Source organism: Amphiprion ocellaris, chromosome 23 (assembly GCF_022539595.1).
Source record: "Amphiprion ocellaris isolate individual 3 ecotype Okinawa chromosome 23, ASM2253959v1, whole genome shotgun sequence".
NCBI classification, from domain to species: domain Eukaryota; kingdom Metazoa; phylum Chordata; class Actinopteri; family Pomacentridae; genus Amphiprion; species Amphiprion ocellaris.
In genome coordinates, this window is record NC_072788.1 from 13,673,812 (window position 1) to 13,700,346 (window position 26,535).

Genomic DNA, 26,535 nt, shown 5'->3' on the forward strand with positions numbered 1-26,535 from the left:
TGCTGTCAGTTCTATTGACTCCTAAACCAGTTAATGAAGTTTTAGATGAGTCCAAGTTCATTAAACTAAGCTAATGGGGATTTACTTATAACAGACACATTAAACTGCATAACCTATATAACGTGAAATAAGTCAACAGAAAATGCTCGAAACTCAAAATTATCAGCATTTTAAGTGTCAAAATGAAGAAATTTAATGGATTTTGTTTATAAATTATGCACCAAATCAATCTAAAACCTTCCCAGCTCACATGTATTTATACTGTAATGAATGTATGTTCGTGTATGTTTGAAGGGTGAAAGTCAAAGGAAACTGATGGATCTGTTTCAGATTGTGCAAAAGAACTATGCCACTGTTTTGGCTGAGAATCTTAAAAAGATAAGACAATAAAAGTTTAAGACCCCTTTCAGAGCAACTCAAGGTCTTCAACTTGCAATAGGGCCATCTAATCACTAATTGGTATCGGCATGAATCTAAGCCCAATCTTTTATTTACTTCCACTGTTAAATAGGTGTGGTTAAGGAGAGCACAATTTGTGGCAGGATTTTGAGAATGGAAATTTTGCTGTCCTAAATGAGCCTGGTCTGTCTCAAGCACAGTGGTTGGAAGTCATTAACCATCACAGAAGTCTTTGTGATGGTGGCCGATTGCTACCTTAACCCCCACAAGGCTAACTGCTTGCCAAGAGAGAACTGCCAGTAGCCCAAGTGACCACCTGCTTGCCTTGCTAAAGTATTAAACAGTAAGAAGCAAACAAGTACCACAGTTAATGTACAGTACATGAAATGCTTAACATCCAGGAATATGGTATTAGATTGGGACCAGTATTGGTTGATAGTAAATAATAAATGAGTCAGATCAGATGAGGGGCAAAAAAAACATTTCACTGAGATATTCCTATGTTGGAAGACAAACCATCAGGGGAAAAACTACTATTACTGAGCATTTCTCTCTGAAACTGCAGTGTACCGATGAGTGTTTCAAAAACTAGGATTGAGACTTCTGGGGTTTTACAGGTAACAAACCTAAGGAACCAATACTATCAACTTGCAGCGTGAGCCTTTCTTTATCATTCTTCTTGCTCAGAGTTAGTAGTAGGGGTTGAATTTCTGCAATACTACAACTTGCAAGTGTAGTAGTTTTACTTTGAGTAGAGTTTTAGGTGAGCTGATGTGCTCGAACTTCAGGGAGATGCAGGGAATCGATAGCTCTGCACATTCTAAAGGACACAAAAATTTAAGGGAGGAAGGGATTATTTTTATGGGTAAAGTATCTAAATATGTAACTTTGATACACTGAGTTGAGTTTTCAGAGGAGAGCGACTTCAGATTGAACGTACACAGACTCCTCCATAATGACTCTGTGCAGTTTGTGGAGTTGTCAGTCAAATAGCTTGAAGAGTATCCATTTTTCTTCTGTGTTACGACTCACCTCGTCCGCACCAGTCACAGAGTAGGCGTGTCCCTTCACCAGCTTCTTGAATGTTACAGCCTCCCTGTCAAATGAGCCGCTGACCTGAGAATGAGACAACACAGCGCACACAGTCAATAAAGCAAGAGGTCGCTGGTGTCCACCAAACATGGACAGACATGATAAACATCAGAGGAAATATATGTGTGTACTCTAGCACCACATGTGACAGGGTTAGCGACATCTACAGTGAGCACTCACGGTCACTTTGGATCATTGATTCACCTCAGCAAACTTTACAGAGTGAGAACGACGTTAGTGAAATGACTGTGACTGGGTGCTTCAGCTAACTGAAACATAGCAGCAGTCACATCATGCGGGTGTGTGTGTGACTTGATTGAGATGAAATGCAGCATGATGCCGCCTGTGAACTTAATGACAGTCTGAGAGAGCTACGTAATGCTTGAGGACACTGTCGTCACACTTGATTCCTCATTTATTAGTGTAGCAAATATAAAAGTTCCATGCATACCAACAGTTTTCTATATGTTTTTAAGTTAAAACTGTGTGCACTTGGTCACATCTAAAACAAAAAGTATGAATAAAATATTTCACTTTCTCTGAAGAAGAAAACATGTTTTCTTGTCTTTTATCTGCCAGATTCATACCCAACGTAAGACCCACCAGAAGACATACTGATCACAGACACTGTTCTTCAACAAGACAAAGTTCAAGTCTTCCTGTCTGCAAACATATGCTTTGCTCAAGTGTCCTTGACACACTGATTTTCTGCCAGCTTCAACTTTTTCCATCAATCTTCACTGCCCTCTCCTGGTTAATCCCATATTCTCTTCCATTACAGCACCCATGAACCTTCTATCTCTAATCCAAACTGTTATACTGTGGAAAAATCTCCAACAAAGCCTTTCCAGCCTTTTCTTCACTGATCTACAGCTAACCCTGACCTCTGACCTCTACTGAGCAGGGTTAAGCAAACGTGTTGGATAGTACACCATGCCATACACTATAAACTCCACACTCTCCTGATTGATTGGTAAGAAGCCCTTAAGTTCTGCAACTTTTATCATCAAAATTAATTAAAAATAAATAAGTTTAATCATTTGTCATTCAGCTTCTTAGGTAAGAACAGGACTGCCTATTACCAATCAAAAGAGACCACGGGTTAAAACAAATTTAAAGTATAATCAAGATTCCCAGAGTATTATCACATTGGAAAAGCTGCGACTGTAAATTTTAAGTAGTTATACGACTTAAGTTATTACTGGGGATTAATTTTGCAGTTGTGACAGTAAATTAGTGTGTGGAAAGTAGTTAACCGTTGTGCAGAGTGCTGAGACTGAGAAAGGCTGACCTCAGCTGCACAGGGTAATAGGTTTTTACAGTGAAAACCTGCAGGAGGTAATGAAAACTGAGGTGATGGATTCTTTTCATTATGTTTTTACATCAGACGCTGTTAATATTCATAAGATTCCTTTGATGGTGTAAATTATGAACCTGTCAATCTCTCACAAGTCAAAGGAATAGTTTGGCATCATTCATTTTCTTTCCAAAAGGTAGATGAGATCAAGATCGATACCACTCTATTGCCATGTCTGAGGGATTAATATGCATACAGCCCTGATTGTTGGTTAGCTTAGCTTAGCTTAGCTTAGCAACATCTCTGACCTGGCTCTATCAAACCCACTAATTTACAGGTTATATCTTGTTTGTTTAAACCTGCAATAACTGTCTAAGATCATCTGAAACTAGCTGTGGAGACAAAATGTCATCTTTAAGTTTGCAGTGCCAATAAATAAGTTCCTCTTTTATTTCTTTGGTCAGTTTACACTCTTTATAGTTTCTCCCATCTTCAAGCTTGACATATAGACACTGTGATATAGCAACTGTTGCCTGTTCTGGAGTGGCAAAGAGGAACAGACACTGTTGAAAAAAGCTCATTAAATTTTAACTAGAGTTCATCAGAAGGAATGTAGGAAACAACTGTTAGAAGGTTCTTTGGTCTGATGAGACCAAAATTAAGCCTTTCGGCTGTCAGATTACTTCTGTGTTTGGCAGACACCACACACTGCAGACCGTGATAAACATATCATCCCCACTGTGAAGCATGGTGGAGGCACTATCATGATGAGGGGATGTTTCTCAGCAGCAGGCCCTGGTAGATTTGTAAAGGGACAGGGTTAAATGAACCCAGGAGGACTAGTTTAATACACAGTTATGTTCACCACCTAGACTCTAACTGTGTTTCCGTAGTTTTTTGTTTTTTTTTTAGCTTGTTTTAGCTGAAGACAGCAGCCTGCCACAGTTTAAAATAACACTTTCAGATTGGCACTACTTTATGTCTTCATGTCCAAATGAGCACTCTTTACACTCTTCTGTAAAAAGCGCAACGGTCTTCTTACAAAGTTGAGCCTAGTAGCATTTTCATACGACCTTCAACACCACAAAAAGTCTGACTTTTATGCTGCTGCATGAACAGAGACACACCCACAAGATTACAATGCACTGGCGTAGAATGTTGTTAGGTAGAGTGGGCGGCAATTCAGTCTAGGAAATGACTAATCCGATCCATTGTTATGGAGAAGTATTAAAATAATAAAATGAGAAAAACTATCCCTGCATTGCAAATCACATACTTTCTATTTGTATTTTCAGTGCACCCAGCTGTCCTTACAAATGACATACTGTTGCATGTAGTACGCACATATTTGAAACACATTGCTTTGTCATAACATTGTGCATTAAACTTTGACCATCTTCCTCATATATTTATACCAGTCTGTAGGGCGGATTTTGAATTAAAAAGAAAAAGTATGCTATTTGGAAAAGCAGGATTACTCTTTAATGTGCTGTCATCAGTCTGTGCTCTCTTGACAGTTCAAGCTTGTGATGTATTTTCCACTGTGCAGAGGATTATGGTTTTGCTATGTATTGGGACATTCTAAATCTTTTTTTGGCAACTTAATGTTTTAGGAGTACAGATGTTGGAATGCATCTGACTTCTCATGAAACATCCACCAAGTTGTAAGAAGAAAACTTCGTCCTTATGTATTATACGTCCCTTGACTTAAATGTCCAGTCTTGTGAATATGGAAAACATCGTGCATGTACCGTGACTTTCTCTGTCGTTGTCTTGGGTATGTCTGAATGAAGCCATGAGGAACATGACTGTAAAAGTGACTTATATCTGAATGAAAAGCGCATTAACAATAAACAGCTTGTGATCACTGTGTGTTAATTTCCCATTTTCTTGGGTCAAAGAATGTATGAGTTTTGCGGGACTGACGTCAATGGAGCAGCCAAGCAGTGATCCTCTGTCTATGGCTCTGCCGATGATGCTGTAGAGATCTGAGGGGGCTTTCCTCAGCTCATACAGCTCCGTCACGCCGCCTGTAAAGTCCTCAAATCCCTCTGAAGTGCTGCCGCCTGACAGAGCTTCATAACAGCCATTCAACCTGGGACAAAGCAAATAATTAAACAAGTTCATGGAGAATTATCAGCTATATGAGCGAGGCTTAAATGGAGGCCGGAATTAATGATGACAGTGCCTAGTTTGATACTTATGTTTATGTTTAAACTTAGCAGTCAAAAGACCTGACAGTTGCTCAGGAAATAATGCACAGAGTACAGTATGTTCTCAGCACCTACTGCCTCTCACCATATATGAGCATGTACCTACAAAGAAACTGAGCCAGTGTAACAAAGCATCAATCTCACTTTTACACCACATTCAACTGGGAAACTCTCTGAACTTGGCAGACATACACTTCTATGAACAATGCTGTGCTTCACTTACACAGCCAAGCAGATTTACAACTGAGACCACAGCTGTCTGTTGGAGCATCTGGAGCCTTAAATTGCTCCATGCCTTTTTATGGGTGTCAAGTATTTCTCCCATTCGCATTTCTAGATCCAGTTTTCAGATTTGATGCAGAAATCCTTCAGCCTGGACTTAACTCAAACCTCAATTAAATGAAATTTTTGTACTTTTGAACTTGTAATTGAGAGTTTAGACTGAGACGACGCCTTCAGCAGACATGGCATGTTTATTTACTGGTGGATTTATCAGAATTATGATTTATCAGGACATGTTCATTCTCTAATATTGCCCGTTTTGCTGCACAAATTTTCACTTTACGGTGCAAAATCAAGCTAAAAGCAGGTGCCAGTATATATCATATCTGCAGATTACTCTAAAGTGATACATAAAATGTTAAAATGACAGCATTACAGCCAATAACAACAACAACATAAGTCTTGTAATGCATTAAATGATGTGACGTGAATGCATCGTCAGCCTCCCTCAGTTTTGATCTAGATTTGACCACTGCTGTCCTGTCTAAAGTCTTACTTGGCGTAGGCCTTTTCCAGCAGAGCACTCCAGAACTCGGTTCCCTCAACTGAGTGGACGAAAAGCAGCTTCCCGTCCTTCACTGGCAGCCGGTCGTCGATCACCACCTCCACCCACTCACCAAACTGCCAGAACTGCAAGACAGAAAGCAGAGAACACTATTAGAACAATACTGTGAACACGGTTCGATGTTCTTTTCTTCAAAAGTCTGCTAAGGAAATTACAGAATATTTCCTGGCCACAAAGAATAGCTAAACAAGCAGTTTCCGTATGGTATTTAACTGTAAATGGTGTTGCTAGATCACCACATTCTCACTAACAAATCCCGAATAAGTCTATTTAGAAGTAATGTCACTCTGCAGGAAGCCAAACTAAGTATTATTTGTCTCTGACTGACATTTTGACAAACAACAAACCTGTATTTGCTCATGCATGTGCCTATATAACACATTAAACACTGATTTGCAACCATGATCGAATGTGAAGACCTAGTTGGCAGCAAAGAAATTGTATGAGAAGGAAAAAAAGAGGACGGCTATGGGGAAGATGAATGCAGTAAATCATAACACACAAGGGATTCAGGCTTCTATTGCTAAATATAAATTGATCAGATGTATCTTATTTCTAGTGCTGCCTCATTTAGCATTCAGCTGGATGTATCCACTGACAGATGTTCCTTCAGTGATCTCAAATTATGCTTATTTGAAAAACAGAACAAAGGAGAAGGACAAAGAAGAACAAATACTTCTTGTTCTCCTAGAAATGGGACAAACATATTCTGTAGATATCAGCCTGCTTCTGTAATTCAGCCTTGTCTCTTACAGCAAGATTAAATCCACTCAAGCACTTGAGCTGATTCAAGTCTGACTCAGTGGCTGTGATTCAACCTGCCTCCAATCACTTTTACTTACCTACAGTCAGTGAGAGGAAAATCATTCTTAGCGAGCTTTCAGAGATCCAACATATCCAGTTAGTTGTACAACACATGAAAACACCTCAGGCAAGCTCAGAGAAATGTCTTTTAATTTCTCCTTTGAGGATTCCAAATGTCTGTCAAATCTCCACAATAAGACGACGAATCAGGAGGCAAAAACAAAGGCTTGCACTGCAGGAGGTGAACTGAGGCAAAGTGAGGGTAGAGTGAATTCTGAAGCATTTTCAGGTGATATTAAAAGCTCTGAAACGCTGCTGTGCTTTTTCTCTGTGGCATGTGGCCTTCTGTCCAGGAGGGGGCAGAAGAAACCAAGACAGCATTATAAGGCTCTAAGGAAGGGAGGTGGAGAACAAAATAAACTGGTGTCCCAGAGGCTCTGTTGTTGACTCTGCTGCCCCACAGAAGCAAAAATATGCAACAATCATGAACACTGCTTGCCATCAGAGCCCTTTTGAGTTACTGCAAGTTGTTAATATTCAATTCATTATATTTATTTTAATGCAGTTGCTCAGAGTAAAATGCAAATCTCGGATTGTCACAGACTATGAGTACAATGACAGACAGTCTCTTAATCACAACAATACAATCGAAATGCATAAAAGGATCATGAATTACGAGAAATTAGAGTATCTGTTTTAGTAAGCTATTGCATTGGAAATGTGGCTATGAATAAATAAATTAATGCAATAACTTCCTGTCTCTAGTTAGAAAAATAAGGGCAAAAGCTGATTTTTATGTTGGTGTAGAGAGAGACAACGCGAAATATCACTGTTAAATCTGCTGGCAAACTTAATTTTGTGACATGTTTCCCTGTGAACTTCACTCATCTTCCAGAATCCGTGATGTTCTATCATCAAGGTGTAAATTACACTCTGGAAATACAACATGACCTCCTAGACTGAATCACATATACTAACACAGGTACATCTCATTCGCCTGCTTCTAAATTCCATTGGGATTTTTGACAGTGATCAAAGAAATGGAACATTTTTTAGAAACAGTCTCCAAAATGCATAATCTGATCTCAATGACAACAGCCTCTAGTCAGCGTGAGTCACATGTTCACGATTTTAGCCATTTATGCAGCATTTTGATGTGCAAACATTGTGCAAATGAGAGAGCTTGTGCAAATGCACTAAACGCAAACGGAAAAAACCAGTTGCTCTTGGATGGCCACGGAAACCCCGAGGTGCCAATTCAATAAACTCTGTGCAAAGGAAGAGCTCACAGTGCAGTAATTATGTCTTAGTCTTATGAGAGAAATATTTCTTTGTCAGAGTAATCAGATTTGTAGAACAGAGGGTGGAAAAACTGAAGGGAGCTGCAGGAATGTCATTGAGCAAACAGAGGAGCACAGCTGGAGCGTCTGTGCATGTATCGGGTTGCATGCTGGGGCAATTAGCTGTGTGTTTGTGTGTGTTTTTGTGACTTCACAGCTTTTGCGTCATTTGTGTCTGTGTGCAATGGATGAGTGGATGAATTCTGCACAGCTGAAGCCACCTCTGGGAGGAGCTGTGCCACAATACAGCAGACTGACGACAACACACAAAGCCAAATGCAGATTTGCCCCTGGCAAACATGCAAACACACACAACTTCTTCTTTTTACCCTTTCACACTGACGCTGCTGAGGCTTGATCTCAGGGTTACGTGGGAGCGACAGCATAGCCTCACTGAGGGAAGTCAGTCTTACCACATCTGCGTCAAACCCTCAAGCCTCAGAAATCTTCGCTTCAATTCAACAAACTGTCAAGGCTTCCTGAGAAAAAACACAAGCTATAATAAGAATATCATAAAGGATTCTGCCCCAGTTAAGGGGTGCATTTGTTTCTGACTGAGAAGGCTGAGATTGCCTGGTTTATAATTCATTCTTCCTCCTTTTGTTTGCCTGCCTTGCTTGTTCACACTCACTCCCTCCTCTTTCCTACTTTTAAACCAATTAAGTTTCCCACCGCCAGCACTCATAATAACATTTTGGGATGACTCATTCAGGTCTGGGTAACTTATCCAGAGGCTTAAAGGATACAAACAGATACAAAAGAGAATCCTGGGAAGACTCAAAGGCACACAAAAGCAAAAACCTGCGCATGTACTGGCAGCAACACAAGCATCTTAAAAAGAGGATAGAGAAAAACTCACATGGGCAACAGGAAAAGAGGGCGAAGAAACTGGGGCAACAAGCCATTTAGCTTTCATTCATATACAATTCCACATACAACACATGTATGCAAGCCTTCAGAGCAAACTGAAGCATTATTTACGCTCACTGTAGCAAAGACTGATACACTCATATGGAGGACAGCTGTATTCTACAATAAACGAACACAGCGTCTCTGGAAATAATCAGGGAGCATATTCTGATTTCCCTTGGCTGACTTGTCTGTAACTGAGTCACCAACCCCGGCAGACTTGTGTAAATTAGAGCTCTGTGTGTCCGTCACGGTATTTATCGATCCACTGATATCAGATGAGTCAGCAATGCAGCCCGGAGCGGAGAGGATTTCAGCATTTTTCCTCAAGGACGCTTCAGAAAAGTGGGCAGTTTCCAACAAAGAGAGGACTAGAACTCAGTCATAAATTCCTTCACTTGTTTGTCTGTTTCTTAAGTGTATGCATGTGTAAAGAATGTGCAACTGTCTGCCTGTTCCATGACTGAGCAATCAGGCTGACATCAGGGATCCAGAAGAGATACTAGGCCATGTGTGTGTGTGTGTGTGTGTGTGTGTGTGTGTGTGTGTGTGTGTGGTTGTGTTTTATCTCGGCCCCCATGCATTTGTAATTAGTGTGTTTGATGTGTGAGAGCTTCCTTGTTCCTCCTCCTCCCCCCTTCTCTTGGCGGGCTGACAGTCTGGTTGGCAAAGCGTTCACTGCATCAAACGGCTGCAGCAAACTCAGCCCAAAGTGCTCCTTGACAAAGCAGCCTGACATGGAGGGAAACTGTTATTGGCAAAGTGTCTTCTTCTTGCTTGCTTCTTCACTTATAAGAAGAGAAGCAATACGAGAATACATGTTCAGTCCAGGTTTCTAAGCCTGAAGTCACCTCTCACTCTTCTCTCCAGCTGTTTCTTCATGAAAGAAACATGAAAGAAACATGAGCAGTGTTTAGCGACACTTTCTAGTTCAGTCCCCCCAGTCTGTATTACAGACATGCTGATGGACTGAGTGGAGATAGGTTTGACAGGGAAACACTCAGGCACAGATAAGGAGGCATGAGAGATCGCAAGACAGACACAAAAGAGAACAAGAGTAAGACTAAGCAAGAAGAGACTTCCTGCAGTCTAACATGCTCTTTTCTAAAGTTTAAGTAGTTCCAGATGTCTCATTCCTATCTCTGGCATTACTATACTGTATATTGCATAATCACTCTAGAATTAACTCAGCTACAATAGGTTTGTTCAGTCATAAAGAGGAAGTATAAACTTTCTCAAGCCGCTTCAAAAAGTAGCAACACGCAAATTCTTAAAAGACAAAAGTCAACACTACATAATAAGAAATGCAACTATTCACCTCGTTTGGTCTGTAACAGAAGGACAAAACACAATTTAACCTGAAAAAGGAACCACAGAAAAACCACAGGTTTGCACTCCAAACTAAAAAGCAATACTTCTGCTTCTTGTTTTCTGTGCAGACGCGTTCCCCTAGAAAACAACCTGATCATTCTAGGAAGACGTTTTCTTAGCAAACAGACTTAAATCCTCTGGTGGAAATTCCTGTCTTGTGGCTGCATTTGACACCAAACACTGCACCGTCACCACAGACAAACCATCCACGCTGTGAAGCATGGTGGTGGCAGCATCATGGCGTTAGCATGCTTTGTGACAGCGGGCTCTGAAGGGCTTGTAAAGTCTGAAGGTAAAACGAACAAAGCAAAGTCTAGGCAAATCCTGGAGGACAATCTGCAAGAGAACTGTGACTTGGGAGAAGATCTGAAGCATACGGTGAAAGCTAGTTAAAAGACAACAAGTTGAATGTTCTGGAGTGACTGAATCCGAGTCCAGACCTCAGCCCAACTTAGAAGTTGTGGCTGGACTTAATGAATTATTATTAAACAAATAATTTAGCACTCGAATAGACTACAAATATTGGTTGAAGAGAATAATAGTCATAAAAAAAGTACCAGCACACTCTAATCAGAGCTTCCTTCATTTCGGTACCACATTCAAATTGAAAGCCACATAATTATAAACCACTGCTGTAAAATATTTTCCTATCTTGTGTTGACCTGAATGGGTGTGTTGTTCACCCACTCACTGCACTGCAGCATAAATGGGTTTATGATCAGACCAACACCTGTGTCACTGCTTCAGTGTGTAGCAGCTGCGGTCGCACATTTGGTTTTGTGTGTACATCCATTATGTGTCTTGTATATTTGGTGTGGTGTACAAAACAAAGTTCAGCTGATAAGACTCAGCTTCCTGCTAGAGACTTGTACCATAGAGCTACAGAAAAAAAATGTTTTGTGCTTTTGCCACAAAGCAGCAGGACTGGTCCCTCAGACTGGAGGTGATACTGATCATTCAACACATCAGACGGAGGATCAGTGTTTGATTGTCAACAATAGCTTTGTCATGATAGAACAGAGGTGACTATTTAAAAAAATTCTATCTCTGATAAAGAAATGGGTGTTGACCACTCTTGGAAAGTGTGCTTAAAACAGTTTGACAGTGACTCAAACCCCCTCAAGTGAAGTGTATTCACTGGCTGACTGGGTGTGGAGTTATGAGGTTAGTTATCTTGAATGACTCAGTAGAGTCTGACAAGTGAAGAGAGCACCTTATGACAGAAACACTGAGTTTTAAATCCTCATTCTTGCTGGGAAACTCTGGGGAGAGCAGGAATAAATTAAGCTCTTTGCTAACTGGCACAACATATTAAGTACTGTTGAGCAACACAGTTCACATCAGGCCAGCAAGCACTGATTATTGAATAATCTAGCTATGATTTCCAGTGATGCTGTTGTACCATTACACAAGGTGCTAATCTGATGTTGCTCCTGTTGCACACAAATGGAGTGCCATGTGTATGCAAGAGAAGAGCAGTCTTTGCAGCAATAGATCCTGCAGTTTTTAAGACCAAAGAAGGTTTGTCGGGTCAGGAGCGCACCATGAATTCATCCTCAGGGTCTGACTTTCAGTGGCAAGTTCTACTGTAAAGCCCTGAGGCATGTGAGGGAGAACATCTGCTGCAAACAATCTCCACTGTGGCATAACGGCATTTGGTACTCCATCATAACATCTTGCCTGCTCACAGTGCACTGAAAATCCGTGTCCTTTTTGGCTGCAACTGCACAATATCACTCCCTACTGACCCAACTCCCCAGATTTGGCTTCTTGCGACTTCTTTGTGTTCCCAAAAATAAAGTTCACAGTAGAGGAGCTCCACTGCAGACGTTGCTTGATTTTCACTACAAAACAGGAATTGCAGGGAACATTTCAAATGCGGCAGGAGCGCTGGGAGCAGTGTGTTGCTGCATGAGGAGAGTGTTTTGACGGGCATTGCTTTTTATAAATGTAGATTCTGAACTTTATGATCCCACCTTTTATGTCAGAAAGAAACACAGCTCCTGCTAATTCTAATATCATAAAAAAGCACTAAAAACCCCACATTTTCAGTTTAGAATAAATGGGAATAAGAAAAGCAGGAAATCCTTACAGAATAAGGCACTACTTGAAGTGACTGTAACATTATTGTGATGAACAACTTATACAAATATAGCGACACTATTTCACTTACTGTAAAAGGTGCTTCATGAATAATAGCATGATTGCCTGTAACTGTAATAATGTAAAGCTGCTGAAGGCTTCTGGTCAAAAAACAAAGGTATAAATAAATGGAACACTTGATAATCTCCTGATAGTATTGGGACACTTCTCGTGACTCTGTTCTGAAACAGAAACAACATTAATAATCTAGTGGACATCATTTAGTGCGGCACCAGTTCAGCTTAAATGAAAAATCCAGATTTATTTTGGCACCTTAGCGTTTGTTCGTAATGGATCACAGCAAATTTCTGTGTCACATCCTGGATATATGGTGCATAAATTGCCAGAAATGGAAGCATTTAGAGCTTTCTATTAATATCCACAGAAACGGCTGAGGTCTGCTTTAGTGTATTTGATCCTCTCATTTCTACTTGTCCTTGTAGACATGATAGGATGACAGTCATGCAAATCTGGTGGGTGGACATTTAGATTACACCTCTGCAAAAACAATCAGCTGAGATCACTTATTGTTATTTTGTGCCTACTACTGCTACTTAACCAAAGTGAAGTTTAACAGCAGCTTCAGTAGAGGTCTCAGTACACTCCTTTGTCCACATTGGAACTGACATCATTAGCAATCAGCTCCCAGCAGGCTGAGTGTTTGTGGTGTCTGCTGCGTTTGTTGTGTTTGCATCCTGAGACATATTTAAATGCAGAAAGTGAATCTTTTGTCACCTGGAAGTGAAAGATGCCGGCGTATCCCTGCTGGAAGCTCTGTCCATGAGGAACCACTCTGTGTAGAAGGTCATCGTTTAAGGTCAGCGAGGCGATGGCTGCCAGCAGCCAGCAGTCCCCTGCAGAAAAACACACAAACACGGTGTTAATACCCTTAAGTGTAGAAAACCAAAGGTGTCTGTCATGACAAACAGCAGTGACAGCAGGCTGTTTATGTGAAACATGTGCTGGATATTGTTTTAAATGCCCCACATGGTGAAAATCCATATTTACTGTGGTCTGTGGTTGTTATAAACCTGAAGGCGTAAAGTAAAAGCAGTTGAATTATGAAGACATTTCCTTTTGCAGTTACTCCAGCTACACACAAGTAAAAACAACAGTTGTGTTATGAATTAATCGATATTTTAATGCATATTGATTACACAGACAGACATTAATACAGCAGCCGTGCTGTAAACTGTTTTGCTTTACGCTGTCAATCACAAACACAGAGAGAGTCTTCTTCCTGAAGGGGGGTGTGAACAGCTGTATTCTAGCTGCATTTAAAGCTACAGACACTAAAACCAGCTGGACTAAAACCTGTGGTTATATGGTCATGGTGAAGTTAATCATCTTTGCAGTCTGTTGGGTTGAAAAAAACGAAAAGCACATTCTAGGGACATGTGAGAGTTTCCTGAAGTTGATGAAAAGGGGCACAATAATACAGACTCCTGCAGGTCCATTTCCATATATGTAAAGAGCTTTAAAAAGACATTTTTCTTCCCTCCATCTCCACAGGAAGTCACATGCTTATTTTCCATGAACGTCTAACTGTTGCTGAGATAAAGCCTAAATGCACTTGGAGACTCGGTGGGAAGACACAAAGACATAAAAATTGTAATTCACCCATTAACCGCTCAGTAAAGGCAAGAGTCAGGAACTATGTTTGCACAAGCTTTTCCCTCTGGGAAATGGGAGAGGCACTGGACTTGTTAGAAGGAATCATACTGTGGGTTTGAGCCACAGTAGCCCTTTATATTATCATATAATATATTGCAAAAGTTTCTCGGCTAGAGGTCGGGAACGCCCTGACTGATGTAATATTTACTGTCTTTCGTTTTGCAGCCTCACCACTCATGCAGGCTCTGGTACGTGATCTGAGATAATCCCATCACAGTTGTGGAATTGTCTGCTCTGTGGAGCCTCTTCATTGGTCTATTCTCATATCAGTACCTTTTGAATGTTAAGATCATGACTATTCTTGAAATTTTCAGTTTTATTCTCACTAGTGCTACACGTATTAGTTAATATTCTGAACCTCAAATCCCACCAGTGGCTTTAAAATGTACATCAGAGCCAGAAACTGTAATAAGAAAAAGAATCAACAGACATTCAAATTTCCCATAGTCCTTGAACTACTTACCCATGATGTGCCATTACGTCAGAAAATTTAATCAAATCTATGCTTCAAACTGTGGTATTTCATCAAAATTATTTTTTCCATGTCTTAAATCAAAAAAATTGCCAGAAATAAAGTTTCCAATGACTACATTTTATTAAAAACATCAAAATTCTGCACTCCTTCTACCCAACCAAAACAGTCGTGACAAGAATTCAGACTTTTCCGGTGAGCTCGGTTGAACTGCAGGCCGTGCTTACAAAGAGCAGAGAGGAGGCAAGCATGGAAACAAATTTAAAATGAAAGTAGTAAGATATCAACAGTATGTAGAGTCATGTTTTTGTTCCAGTATTGATAACATTCTATTATCCAATTATTTTTTGCAAATTAAATAATCAATTAAATTCAGCTGTTGTTGTTTACCTCCTCTTTGGATTTTTGGCTTTGTAGTTGTGTTACACTACAAAGCAGATGTGTTTGACTTCTCTCTATTTCTAGTCATGGTTATTTGGTTTCTATAAATGTGTAGAACTTTTCATTGCACTAAAAAATTAGCACACAATGAGTAAAAATGTGTTAAGAGCAAATAAAACGCCCAGAAACTGCTTTGGGTCCAGAGGGTTAATGATAAACTTTGATATGAAAAGTGATTCAAGGGAAAAACCTCAATCCATTTAGCTTTTATGTGTCACGCGCATCCACTGATAAGGGCTGGTGGCTCATCTAATAGATAACCTCATAGCACTGATAAAATGACTCCATTGTAGTGTATTTTAGCAGTCATGCAGAACAAAGCATAATGTTTTCTGGCTCAGTGTTTTCGGGGTGGTTGCGTTGCTTTACAGCTGCTCCTCGGCAAGCGAAGGCAGCTTCAGTTAAGCATTTCATTTGGCGATAGGGAAAGTGGCTTCCTGCGCTGGCAATCTACTGGAACAGACGGGAGGGTGGCCTTGTTTACAGATGTGACGAAGAGAAACAAGCCATGAATTATAGATGGAGCTCTGTGTCGAGCAGAAAACATCTCAGGCAATAAACTGTTACTGGTACTGCTGCACCGACTGTTAACTCTGTTTATGTTATATTTCCATCCATCATCTTGCACTGATTTACTCTGTCTAATTCAATGCTCATTTTTCCCTCCTAACTGTAGGTAACATTTTGAGTAAGGACCTCTAGCTTATTTATAGGCAAAGATCACACATGGAAGGAGGATTCCCAACACATTACGCATGAAATAAACACAATAATTAAAGGGTTTTCCACCAGTTTCATGCATCAGTTGTGTACAGTTGGGGAATACCAGTAAAAGAGATTTCTAAAATAACTCTTTGCATTATGAAGTAGTACTGCGGGACCATATCTCAGTCAGGTGCAGTGACCTTTCAATTTTGTCATCACCATGGAAACGCCCGGTCAACCAGACTGACTGATAAAGAATAACCTGGCACGGCCTGTAAAACCACAACTGATTGTTTTTACACTTTGGCTTTTGCCAGGATTTAAAAAAAATAATAATAAAAAAAAGCAGATTTCACTCACTTCATTGTAGTGGGCTTTAAAGCTGCTGGTTGGTAGAATTTATTCCCTTTGGATAGAACCAGATTCACTGCTTCTAGTCTTTATGCTAAGCTAACAAGCTATAAGCTATGTCTTGAGTGGTATTTATCTTATAATTTTACTGATAGCACGGATACTAAAATGTGAAATAATTCCCAAGTTGTTGTGTCAGAAGATTACATTTCAAAAGAGAAAAAGTGGACATCAATTTTAACCCTCTGAACACCACGTAGGTTGTGGTTGCTTTCTGCTCCATTTGTACTCACTGTGGGCCCATTTTTCACTGCAATATAAAGTCATGTACCTCTATAGAAACAGCACCACCATGGCTACATGAAGAGAGAAATCCAAATTGTATTTTGTGCACTATAGAAAAGTTAGAACACCATAAATCATAAACAAAAAAAATCCTGTAAGTTCAATTTCTTTGATTACACATTTTGTAAAAAACTGAAACATATGGAATCAACATGTGCAACATTGCCCACAAGTGTTCCCAATACTCTACATACAAAAGGTAACTGTACATACTGTAGATATTTTACTATTTCCATTTTTTATTTGTTTCCATACCTTTCTTCTACCTGCTTTGTGTGAACACAGGCTGCAGTTCAATCCAGTTCAGCCAAAAAGTCTTGGAATTTTTGTCACATGACTGTTGGTCACAGCTGAGCCACTAATGGCCGCACAGTTGTGCAGAATTTGTTGTGTTTTTACAATTTTTTTTTTAGACCATACAGTTTATTTTTGGCAAATCTTTAAACAAGACAGGTATAATGAAATGATTTTGATGAAATGTCACAAATTTAAGCTTAGAATCGGTTCATTTTCCCAGCCGATTGCCAATAGTAGTAGTGATTAGTTCAAGGACCGTCACACCACCACCATTTTACAGTTTCAGGTTCTGAAAAATTGTGTCATTTTGGCAATTTTGCAAAGGTAACATATCGGTCAAATCTGGTGGTGCGTCAAAGAGTCACACTGATAATATATTAATAGCTTTCCTTTGCCATATATAATTCAAAATTAATATCAGATTTGTTCATATTCAGTGGTATTGTATTGCTCTTCCTAACCTCAACCTAACCTGTTAATATAGTTATATATTATAGTTATCACGTAGCAGCGTGATAACACTGTCATTAAAATAAATATTTATATTAATTATTATCCCAGCTGCAGTTGGGTTCAAGGTCTTGCTGTGTGCAGCTCTACAGAGACGAGGGAAGCTTTACTTATTCATGACTTCCATCCAGGCTCTCTAGATGTAGGACTGTAACTGGCAACTCTGCACTCAATTACCTGTTTTTTTTTTTTTTGGCTTCTGCCAGCAGTTTTCTTTTTGATTTTCTTCTATATTGAACCTCAGGTATTCCACTCTGTTTTCCTCTCCTCCCCTCCTGCTGAATCATGCAGTAGTAGCAGTGAAACAGTTGGGAACTCTCCCAGTGGGACTTACCCAGAGCTCCCTGACAGATGTCTGTGCGAGTAGCTCCATCTACAATGAACTCTGGCCGTCTGCAAAACTCCTGTCACACACACATAAACAAACAGGCAAATTAGCACTTTACTTGCCTTTCTACATGCATTTTGCAAACATGTTACATTTGCTTTCCTTTTCACACTGACTGTTAATGTTGGCTATAATCTAAAGGGTTCATTCCACTAAAGTGACATATGATCACACACAGTGCCAGAAAAACACCCTTTAAAGTGTTTCCTCATAACACAAATACATCTTAAAGGAAATAACCTTGCAATCAAAACCACACTTTTGCTTTTCACTTTATACTCTTACCAAATACTGTATCATGCAGTATAGATACAAAAGTGGAATAAAACTATGTCATAATATTGCACCTTAGGTTTTGCTATCTGTTCGCTCTGAGTGGCTCAAGCTGATATATCTTCCACTATGCAGAGGATTGTGGGTAAGAACAGCCAGAAAAGCATGCATGATATTGTAAAATGTGACTGGATGTAGTAGGACATACTGGTCTTTTTCACATACTGTGTTTAACATACTATGTATGAGGACTGAATAATTTTTCTTCTGGCTTCCTGTACAGCAAGGTAGTATTAGTATTGGAATAAACTAAGTGTCAGTTTTTCTAGTGTATATGACTCAGACTTCTGAACCCCAAAACCTGCTGATGGGTTTAAGGCATATGTGGTCTTTTCTTTGGATTTTCAACTTTCAGACGGTCCTTGAACTACTCACCTTAACAGAATCTAATCTTAAAATTGCGTCATCTCATGAAAATCACTTTACTTTCCATCTCTCAATAAAAACTGTGGCAAAAAAATATACTTTGCTCCGACCAGATTCTGTACAAAACTAAAATCATGTGCTCCTTGACAAACAATTAAAAAGCAATCATTTTGATCAACAATTAATTGTAAAAGATTTTTTAAGATAAAATACCAAGTTGTCACTCCTTTCCAAAGTGCAAATATGTGCACATTTACCTTTAATACAAAGTAAAATGTGCCTGATGACCTGAAGAGATCACGTAATAAACATATCTGGAATATAATGCTGCATTCCAGTGTTTCTGGTTCATATTTCCATTCTCAGTGCTTCTTGCTTCTCAAACGATCTTCTACTCAGCACGTTGAGCGTGAGAAACCCCACATGAAGCTATAAAAAGAAATATTCCATTTCTCCTCATGCCCCACAAACACACACGAGCCATCAGGCGCATGGTTGAATTCACTGAAACACTGAGCATCACACACAGGCCCAAAGTCTCTTTTTCAGGCTCGGCACAGATTTTGGGGGGAATGAATGTGAACTCCGTGACTCAGCGTTAACATTACAGGCCCTGTGTGGTGCAGGCGAGACATTTGTGATGAAGCAGCTCACTTTCTGGACACTCAAGACCCCATGAAGCATTACAGTCAACACACACACAGGTAATACAGATTGTTCATGCACATGTGGGGATCTGCACAGTGAAATGGAAGCTGCAGGAGGAGCTGAGAGGCTGCAGTCACGATCACAACCCAGAGAGCTTTTAAGATCACGACTTGTCTGCGATTAAAGGACTGACTGCAGCGACCTGTCACGGTATGTGCAAACTGAACAGTAATGAGAGCGTGCTGCCTTCAGGGCTGCTATGATCAAGACAGTTCCGCTTTGTTCTCTGGTGTCATATTCAGCTACAGGGAGCATCCTGGTGTAATTATACTGGAGTGAGCAGTGATGAGAGAGAGAAGAGACACATGGACAGACCCAATGAAAAGGAATTTGACAAGAAATGATAAAGCTGGGGGAAGAGAAAGATGTATACGCCTTCTATCTCTTGCAAACTGCCTAAATCACAGCAGCCAGACCTCCTAATTGGTGTTGCCTCAACATCAGGTCGATTCCTGTCCGAAACTTCAGTTGCCAAGCAACAGATGAAAATTAAGTCTGTGGGGGAAGGTGCTTAAAAATATTATATCAGGGAATAAAAAAGATGAAACAGTTCTCTACAGAATGGCGATTATCTGCTCACGCAGCAAGTTGGACACACAGAAAGTTTGAAAGAAACTTTTTTGTAGATTCTTGTCCACGTCTTTGGAATCACAAAAAATATAGACTGTCAGGGAGACATTTCATTGATTTATCAGATTTACTAATGATGATCAAATTACTTTGGTATGAATGTCATCAATGCATGATAAAGCAGTGGAAACCAAACTGTGGATTGTGTTTATGGATTCCAGGTGCTGAGTTCAAGTGCAGTTTGGATTGAAGAGCTGACTGAATGATGGCAATTCAAGTCGCATGCTATGTTGTCAGAGAAAGTCGAAAAAAAAGATATTGTGATCGAAATCCTACCTCTCATACACACCGATCAGCCACAACATTATGACCACTGACAGGTGAAGTGAATAACAACGATCATCTTTTTATAATGAAATGTTCTGCTGGGAAACCTTGAGTCCTGACATTCATGTGGATGTTGGACATGTACCACCCACCTAAACATTGCAGGTCAAGCAACCCCCCAACCCTCTAACCCCCCATGGCAACAGCAGTCCTTGATGCCAGTTTCCACTCTCAGCAGGATGATGCACCCCGGCACACCACAAAAACTGCTCAAGAGTGGCCCAGGTTCCACATTCCCCAGATCCAGATCTTACTGAGCATCTGTGGGATGTTCCAGGATAAGCCTGATCTAGGAAGGTCCCACCCTGTAACCCACAGGACCCACAGAATTCATTGCCACCATCCCGGTGCCACAGGGCATCCCCAGAGGTCCTGAGTCCACGCTCCACTGTGTCACAGGAGTTTTAGCAGCATAAAGGGACCACAACTATATTAGACCAGTGGTCATAATGTTATGTCTGATCGGTGTATATCTCAGCTCTCACATGAGCTTTGTAATGGCTCTTAAACACACCAACTTGGGAAGCATTCTAATAAAGCAGAGGAAAATGTGCTAACAGACAAAGGTAGTAGAACTGTGACACAGAAAGTCACTGATCATTTCAATTTAAAGTGCTTGGTGAAGAGATTGAGTTTCTGCCATAATTACAGGAGTTCAAACGCATAGCTAGTTGCTTGTGAAATACACTGTAAAATCTAAAAACATGGTCTCTAATATTAAACATGCAGCAAATGCATATGTGATTTGTAGGAATTACAAAAATGGTCTCTCTGCTCCTATATTTTCCTCAGCCAAAAGATTCTACTCGCTTTGTAAGAGGTTAAAAAGCACAAGTCTGAGTTGATTTCAGTTAGTCTGGAAGAATGCTGAAATGAAACCACAGAATCTAACTTGTTAATGATCCAACAAACTTTGATTCTGCTGATGCATGGCAGAACATTTGGAATGAAGTCTATAAACAAACCTGATTGCTTTATTGCTTCATTTGTGTAATTCTAAGCAGAAAACATTAAACATTACAATCCCAGCTGTCAGTTGTGTTCCTGTCTTCACCCCTCCATCTCTTACCGTGGGCCTCATCCAGCGGACTCCGGAGGTTTTGGAGGATCTCGGGCCGAGTTCATCGAATCCCAGAGACGATGCAGCGCAGGGGAAGAGACTATCCTCAAAGAGCCTCCCACTCCTCTGGCACTGAGCTCTCAGAGACTCAAAGTCCTGACCCAGAAACTTCACCGCATTGTGGTTCTGTCCCAGACCTTCATCTCGATCCCACTGGCTCCTCAGCCTGGCAGCCATACCGGTGGCGTATATACGTTCCTCCGCCATCCTGAGCTTGTCGGGGTTAATAGTTGACTATCACTTTCTACTGGGTTTTTCTTTTTTCGAACCACAATAAGATGTAAAGCTGTGTCAGTTATTAAAGAGCCAACTGTAGGTTACTGCATCAACAGCTTTTATACTGTAAAAAGCAGTGCAGCATGTAAATCTGATAGAAAGCGGTAATGGCTTCAGGGCCCAGTCATAAATTAGAGCAAAATAACAGCAGCCATTAAGAAACTATTAACTATTGATGAGAGCAGGCTGCTGCTTAGTAGCAGTGCTGGTGGTTACAGCTGGATGCTTCGAATGTGATCACAATCACAGGAGCTCAGAACGCTTTTCACACGAGAGCGACGTCCTGCTCAACAGAAAGGCAGATCTGACCCCGGTCAACACCAATCACGGTTACTTTTTGTCCAGACGCCAGAAGTGCAGGATGTCGCTGCGTCCTTATCCCGCCAGCTGCCAAATCCTGTAAAAAAGAGGTTGGAAAATTAGTAAGTGAGCAGAGAAAGCACTGAGAAAGTATGCAGAGATTCAGGTCCATGCATGGCTCTATACCTGTGTATACATGCAAGTATGCACAGAGAAAAGCTGTACACACCCTCTATAGATGCAGACTGGGTTTAAAAAGGCAGATGAGCCCTCCCTGTTTCTTTTCACTCAAGCATATACATGCATTCCTGCTATGAATAGCACCAGGATTAAGCACAATAGGCATATCGGTGCTACTTTTACTGCGCAGTGCTGAATGTGTACACTGTGTCAGTCAGAAACAAATGAGAGTCAATGTTTAATCAGACAAGTGTGTGAAGCAGGATGGTAGCTCTGTTTATGTGTGTGTGAGGTATTTACTGTGCACATAGCGGACAGATGGGGAGGCTTTGTGTGAGTCTTGACGCACAATGAAGGCAGCACAAGGGCAAGAACAAGCAAAAGCTCTCTGTGGCTCTTTAATTAAGCAGAGCCAGAGAGGAGGAAGCGTAAACTGTTGTCAGAGTCACCGAAGCTCTTGACAGAACTGGAGCTCAGGAAGGAGTTCATCTCAGTCCATCTGCTTTTGTAGTCCTCACTTTGCTTCCTTCTACCTCCTCATCCCTGCCAGACGCACAGGAACAGATGTTTATTTTTAACATCGCTCCGTCTTTTTTTTTTTTTAATTTCTTTCGGCTCTGTCTCTTTCTGACAACCACAACCCTCGCTCTTCTTGTTTCAAGACTCAGTCAGTCGCAGCAGAGCGGAGTGAGGCTGTGATTGGCTGAGAGAGCGCTGTAGAGCCTGTAACAGTTTCCACTGTGAACCACACCCATTAAAAAGGCCCAGTGAAACATGTTCCTGCTGTCAGAGCCAGAGAACAGAGCATGACACTGCAGAGGCAGGTTTCCAGGGCTGCGATTTTACATTTATGACAATGATTTTGATTCAATTTCTAAGCCTACTGCTTGCAGACATGGTAATACTATAGATCCTACTACCACCTGCATGAGTACTACCGGTATCACTACAGCTGTTAGGCCACTGAAGGTATAGCTAGTAAGGCTAAAAGTGCAACCACTACTTGTACTGCTGCTACTACTATTTCTATCAATATGCCACAAAAATTACTGAATAAAGACACTTTTCCCAACATCTCTAAAAATAACAGCCATCATTTATATCCTTTAAATAAGGTATTTTACACATACTGCTTTGGGTTCTGCACCAAACTTCAACCTCTACTATGACTGCTGCTACTATTACTATAATTGTGCATGTATTTCATTTTATTTCTGTCATGTATACAGAATTGAAATGCACATAAAGTGATAATGCAATAATACTTAGAAGAAAAGAAGATAATTTTATGGCAAACCAATGCTGTCTCCTCTATATAAATACAATTTGTCACAAATACCTAAAGGTTATTTAAGTTCAGATCATCAGGGGTCTTCTGCTCAACTATCTCTGGTTTGCTTGAAACTTTTATATGATAAACTATTTAAAATGATACCTATGAAAGTTTAGATTGATATATTAAGTACTGTTGAGATTTTTTTTAATACATTGTTGATCTACATTATTTCACACATTTAAATTTAATTCTTAAAGGTAAAATCCAGAAATTTCCACTGTTATTTTTCATGTCATTTATTCAGAATCTGCAATATTGTATTTTTCATATTAAAATATGAAAAAAAAGTGAATCCGTCACAAAAATTTCTCTTTGAACTCACATTAACCAAAACATTCATAATGCAGAAGCCAGTTAGTGATATTTTCTGAACCACATGTAGCTGCATGTCACAATAACACAAAACTAAACATATTCAATACCTTTTAATATCAAATACATGGTCCTAAAAATAATAAGAAAGTTATTTTAATGTAACTTTCATTCATCCAGGAGTTCAAAATTGTTCACCAAATATAACTTAGAAAATATTTTTTAGAATATGGGCTTGAGATTTTTGGACCCCACTTGATATAACCCCTGGTTTGGAGGATACTTGTCATGTAGTACTAAATTATTGTTATGTTGAGAAAAAGGAGGGAAAATTACTGATATGTATCTTTAATTGTTCCTGTGGTATTGTTGTTCAAACATAGCACAAAATTTGAATGCATAAAACGCAGTAAAAATGGGTCTACAGGCAATCATTAACATTTTTTTATCTCTGAAAGTATTTGACATATCGAGCTAAAACTGTACAATTATCTTTATAAATATCTGCATTTTATTTTATCTTTATAAAAAATCTGGCAAATCAAGAGATGGTTAAGCAGAAATTGTTCTAAATATTTGATAAAAAAAAGGACATTTTACTAAAAAAAAAGCACGGCCTCTACCTTATCATATCAAGAGCAATAAAACTGAAAATGTCTTGAATCTCATCTAAATCATAAATCAAACAAGTCTTTCATCTTCAGCAAGAACATTTAACTTAGTCTGACTCATAGTTAACCGTAAGATTATAGGCATTTTTGGCTTTTGGGTCAGATTGCTTCACTGCAGGTTCTTCCTCTTCCTTTGAAGTGTAAACATGTGTTTATGCATAATAAAAGTTAGTGTTTAGCATCATAAACATGCACTCAAAATCAAGATTTCACACCACTGGTCCAAAGATGTCAGTGCAAAATGGACTAATGCATATCCTGCCATTACAAGATCCCATAATAACAGCCTAGCACTATATGTGACTATGTCCCTGCAGAAAGCAAACAATTACTCCACATGTTTATTTTTCATTTTTTAAGTGACTTTAATAACAGTAATTAAAGAAACTCTGCGCTCCCATTCTTACACCCATGTTCCACCAAGCATACCAACCATGTGGTGTTTTTTTTTCTTCTCTGCTGCATGTGATGAGGCCACACTTTGCCCAACATGAGTTCAATCTGACTGCAATGAATATTTTATTTCCCCTCACATGAGAAAAACATTCACATACAGCCCATCCTCACACACACAGATCTCCTCCACTTCAGTGCAGGTGGTGACATGAAGGAGAAATGACAAGCAGCAGACGACAAATCCGCACTGCGATGAGAAGCCTTCAGGCTTTTTCACCAGCAGCTACAATCTAACAACACAAATACGGACGATATTACAGGAAAATACTCCAGATCTGTCTCTGTTGACACACGTACTTCAACCGCTACATAGTGTCTGACACAGGCTGGTATTGAAATAACTCCAAAGGCATCAGCATGATATTTCCTGCATGACAGAGACTGGAATAAACAGCAGCCAAGTGCAGTCAACATGATCAAAGTTATCTCCTTACTGAGGGATAAATTACATTACATGCATGTTATTTTTATCTAATATTATGTTTTAAGAAGCGATATAAGAACACAGTGTATGAAGGCTGAGATAAGACACACACAGGGGTCAAATGAGTTGAGCGGCAGACATGGGGAGGTTTAGAAACTAGCGCCAACGTGCCATTACTACAATTTTCTGCTGCTGCATGTCTGAACCAAGTGTGTCAGTGGTTTCCTTCTCATGACACAACAAGAAGCTGCTTAAAGACAAGCTGATAGTAACTAAGTAATGCCTGTGGGTGTGTGTGAAGTCCAGCGTTTGTGCTATGAGTAAGCCTCTGGTGTATTTCTGCATGCAGGGTTCGTATTCCAAACAGTGTGAAATAAAATATCCAAAGTATTTGCTTTAAAGCTGTGGAGATAAATAGACCTGCATGGAAATTAGACACTCAGAGTGACTATTGGAGGGAAAATGCTGACCCTAAGACAGATTTTTTTTAATCAAAATGTATGACTAAACAGGTTTTATTAACACTTCAAAGCATGTGGTTCAGTTGGAGGACACTCATGAGAGGTTCACTTGTTCTACTTTTTGATATATTTATAACTTTTAGGGTGAACATGTGGCTCTGACAGATAAAGGCTGCAGACCTGGCGGTAGGTGTGGTCCCTGAGAGAAGCTACAATGTCCAGCTGTCAAACTGCAACTTTCTCAAGCTGACTAACAGGAACAGCTGGGAGCACCGTCACCTCACGATCATCTCAGACAATCACACCGAGCACAAGAAAGCGGTGAAGGAAGAAATAACCGAGCAACCCTTGCAGCTGTGGTTTTCCCGCTGCCGTGTTAACTGTGAGAGGTCGCTAATAGTTTTTTAAAGATCTGTTTCGCAATTCACAAACTCCAAACTCTCCTCATTTAAAGAAAAGAAAAGTTAGGACTAGATTATCAAATGCATTGTAAGATTCCTATCTTCCTGAGGCGCGACATAAACTGAAAACAGTGTTGATGAAGGAGTTTTATATTTACCTGGTCGAGTGCTTCCTTTAAAAGGTCGTTATTTGGACATTCAGTGCACAACTTGGGTTTCTCTCTTCCCTTCCATGTTCAGTGTAGGTCCGTCCCCTCCGCTGCTTATTATTTAGAAACGCCCTGCTGCCTCTGCCCTGATCTGTTGGATCTAATGTGGCCCCTCCACACTGCGGCTGCGCAGTGCCCGCAAGTCAGAAAACACTACACTGAAAGGAAGAGCTTCATTTTAGTGGGTTTTTTTGTGGTTGTTTACAGGACATCATATAAAGCAGTTCTGTTATTCTAGTGCAAATTCAAATGCATTTCTGGCACTTAGAACATTATTTTCCCATGTCATTGTACATGTTGACAGTGCTGGAATGTAGCTAAGTGCATTTACTCAAATACTGTACGTTTAAGTATTAAACAAAGAGAATTGTGTCGAGTGAAGTTTCGTATAAGTCATTCGTATTTAAACCAGACTTAAACGCTGTAAT

General features: G+C 40.0%; 1 protein-coding gene across 1 annotated transcript in view; it reads right to left on the reverse strand.

Annotated features, from left to right (window-relative positions):
- Positions 1-26,211, reverse strand: part of capn1 (calpain 1) — a 35,358-nt gene extending 9,147 nt beyond the window's left edge. The window contains exons 1-7 of the mRNA XM_023280417.3: positions 26,057-26,211; positions 21,031-21,754; positions 17,544-17,613; positions 13,150-13,268; positions 5,780-5,913; positions 4,715-4,883; positions 1,432-1,515 (exon numbers count right to left, since the gene is read on the reverse strand). Coding sequence (XP_023136185.1) covers positions 1,432-1,515; positions 4,715-4,883; positions 5,780-5,913; positions 13,150-13,268; positions 17,544-17,613; positions 21,031-21,288 — 834 coding nt within the window. The 5' untranslated portion in view covers positions 21,289-21,754; positions 26,057-26,211. The remainder of the gene's footprint in view (positions 1-1,431; positions 1,516-4,714; positions 4,884-5,779; positions 5,914-13,149; positions 13,269-17,543; positions 17,614-21,030; positions 21,755-26,056) is intronic.
- Positions 26,212-26,535: the final 324 nt, after the last annotated feature.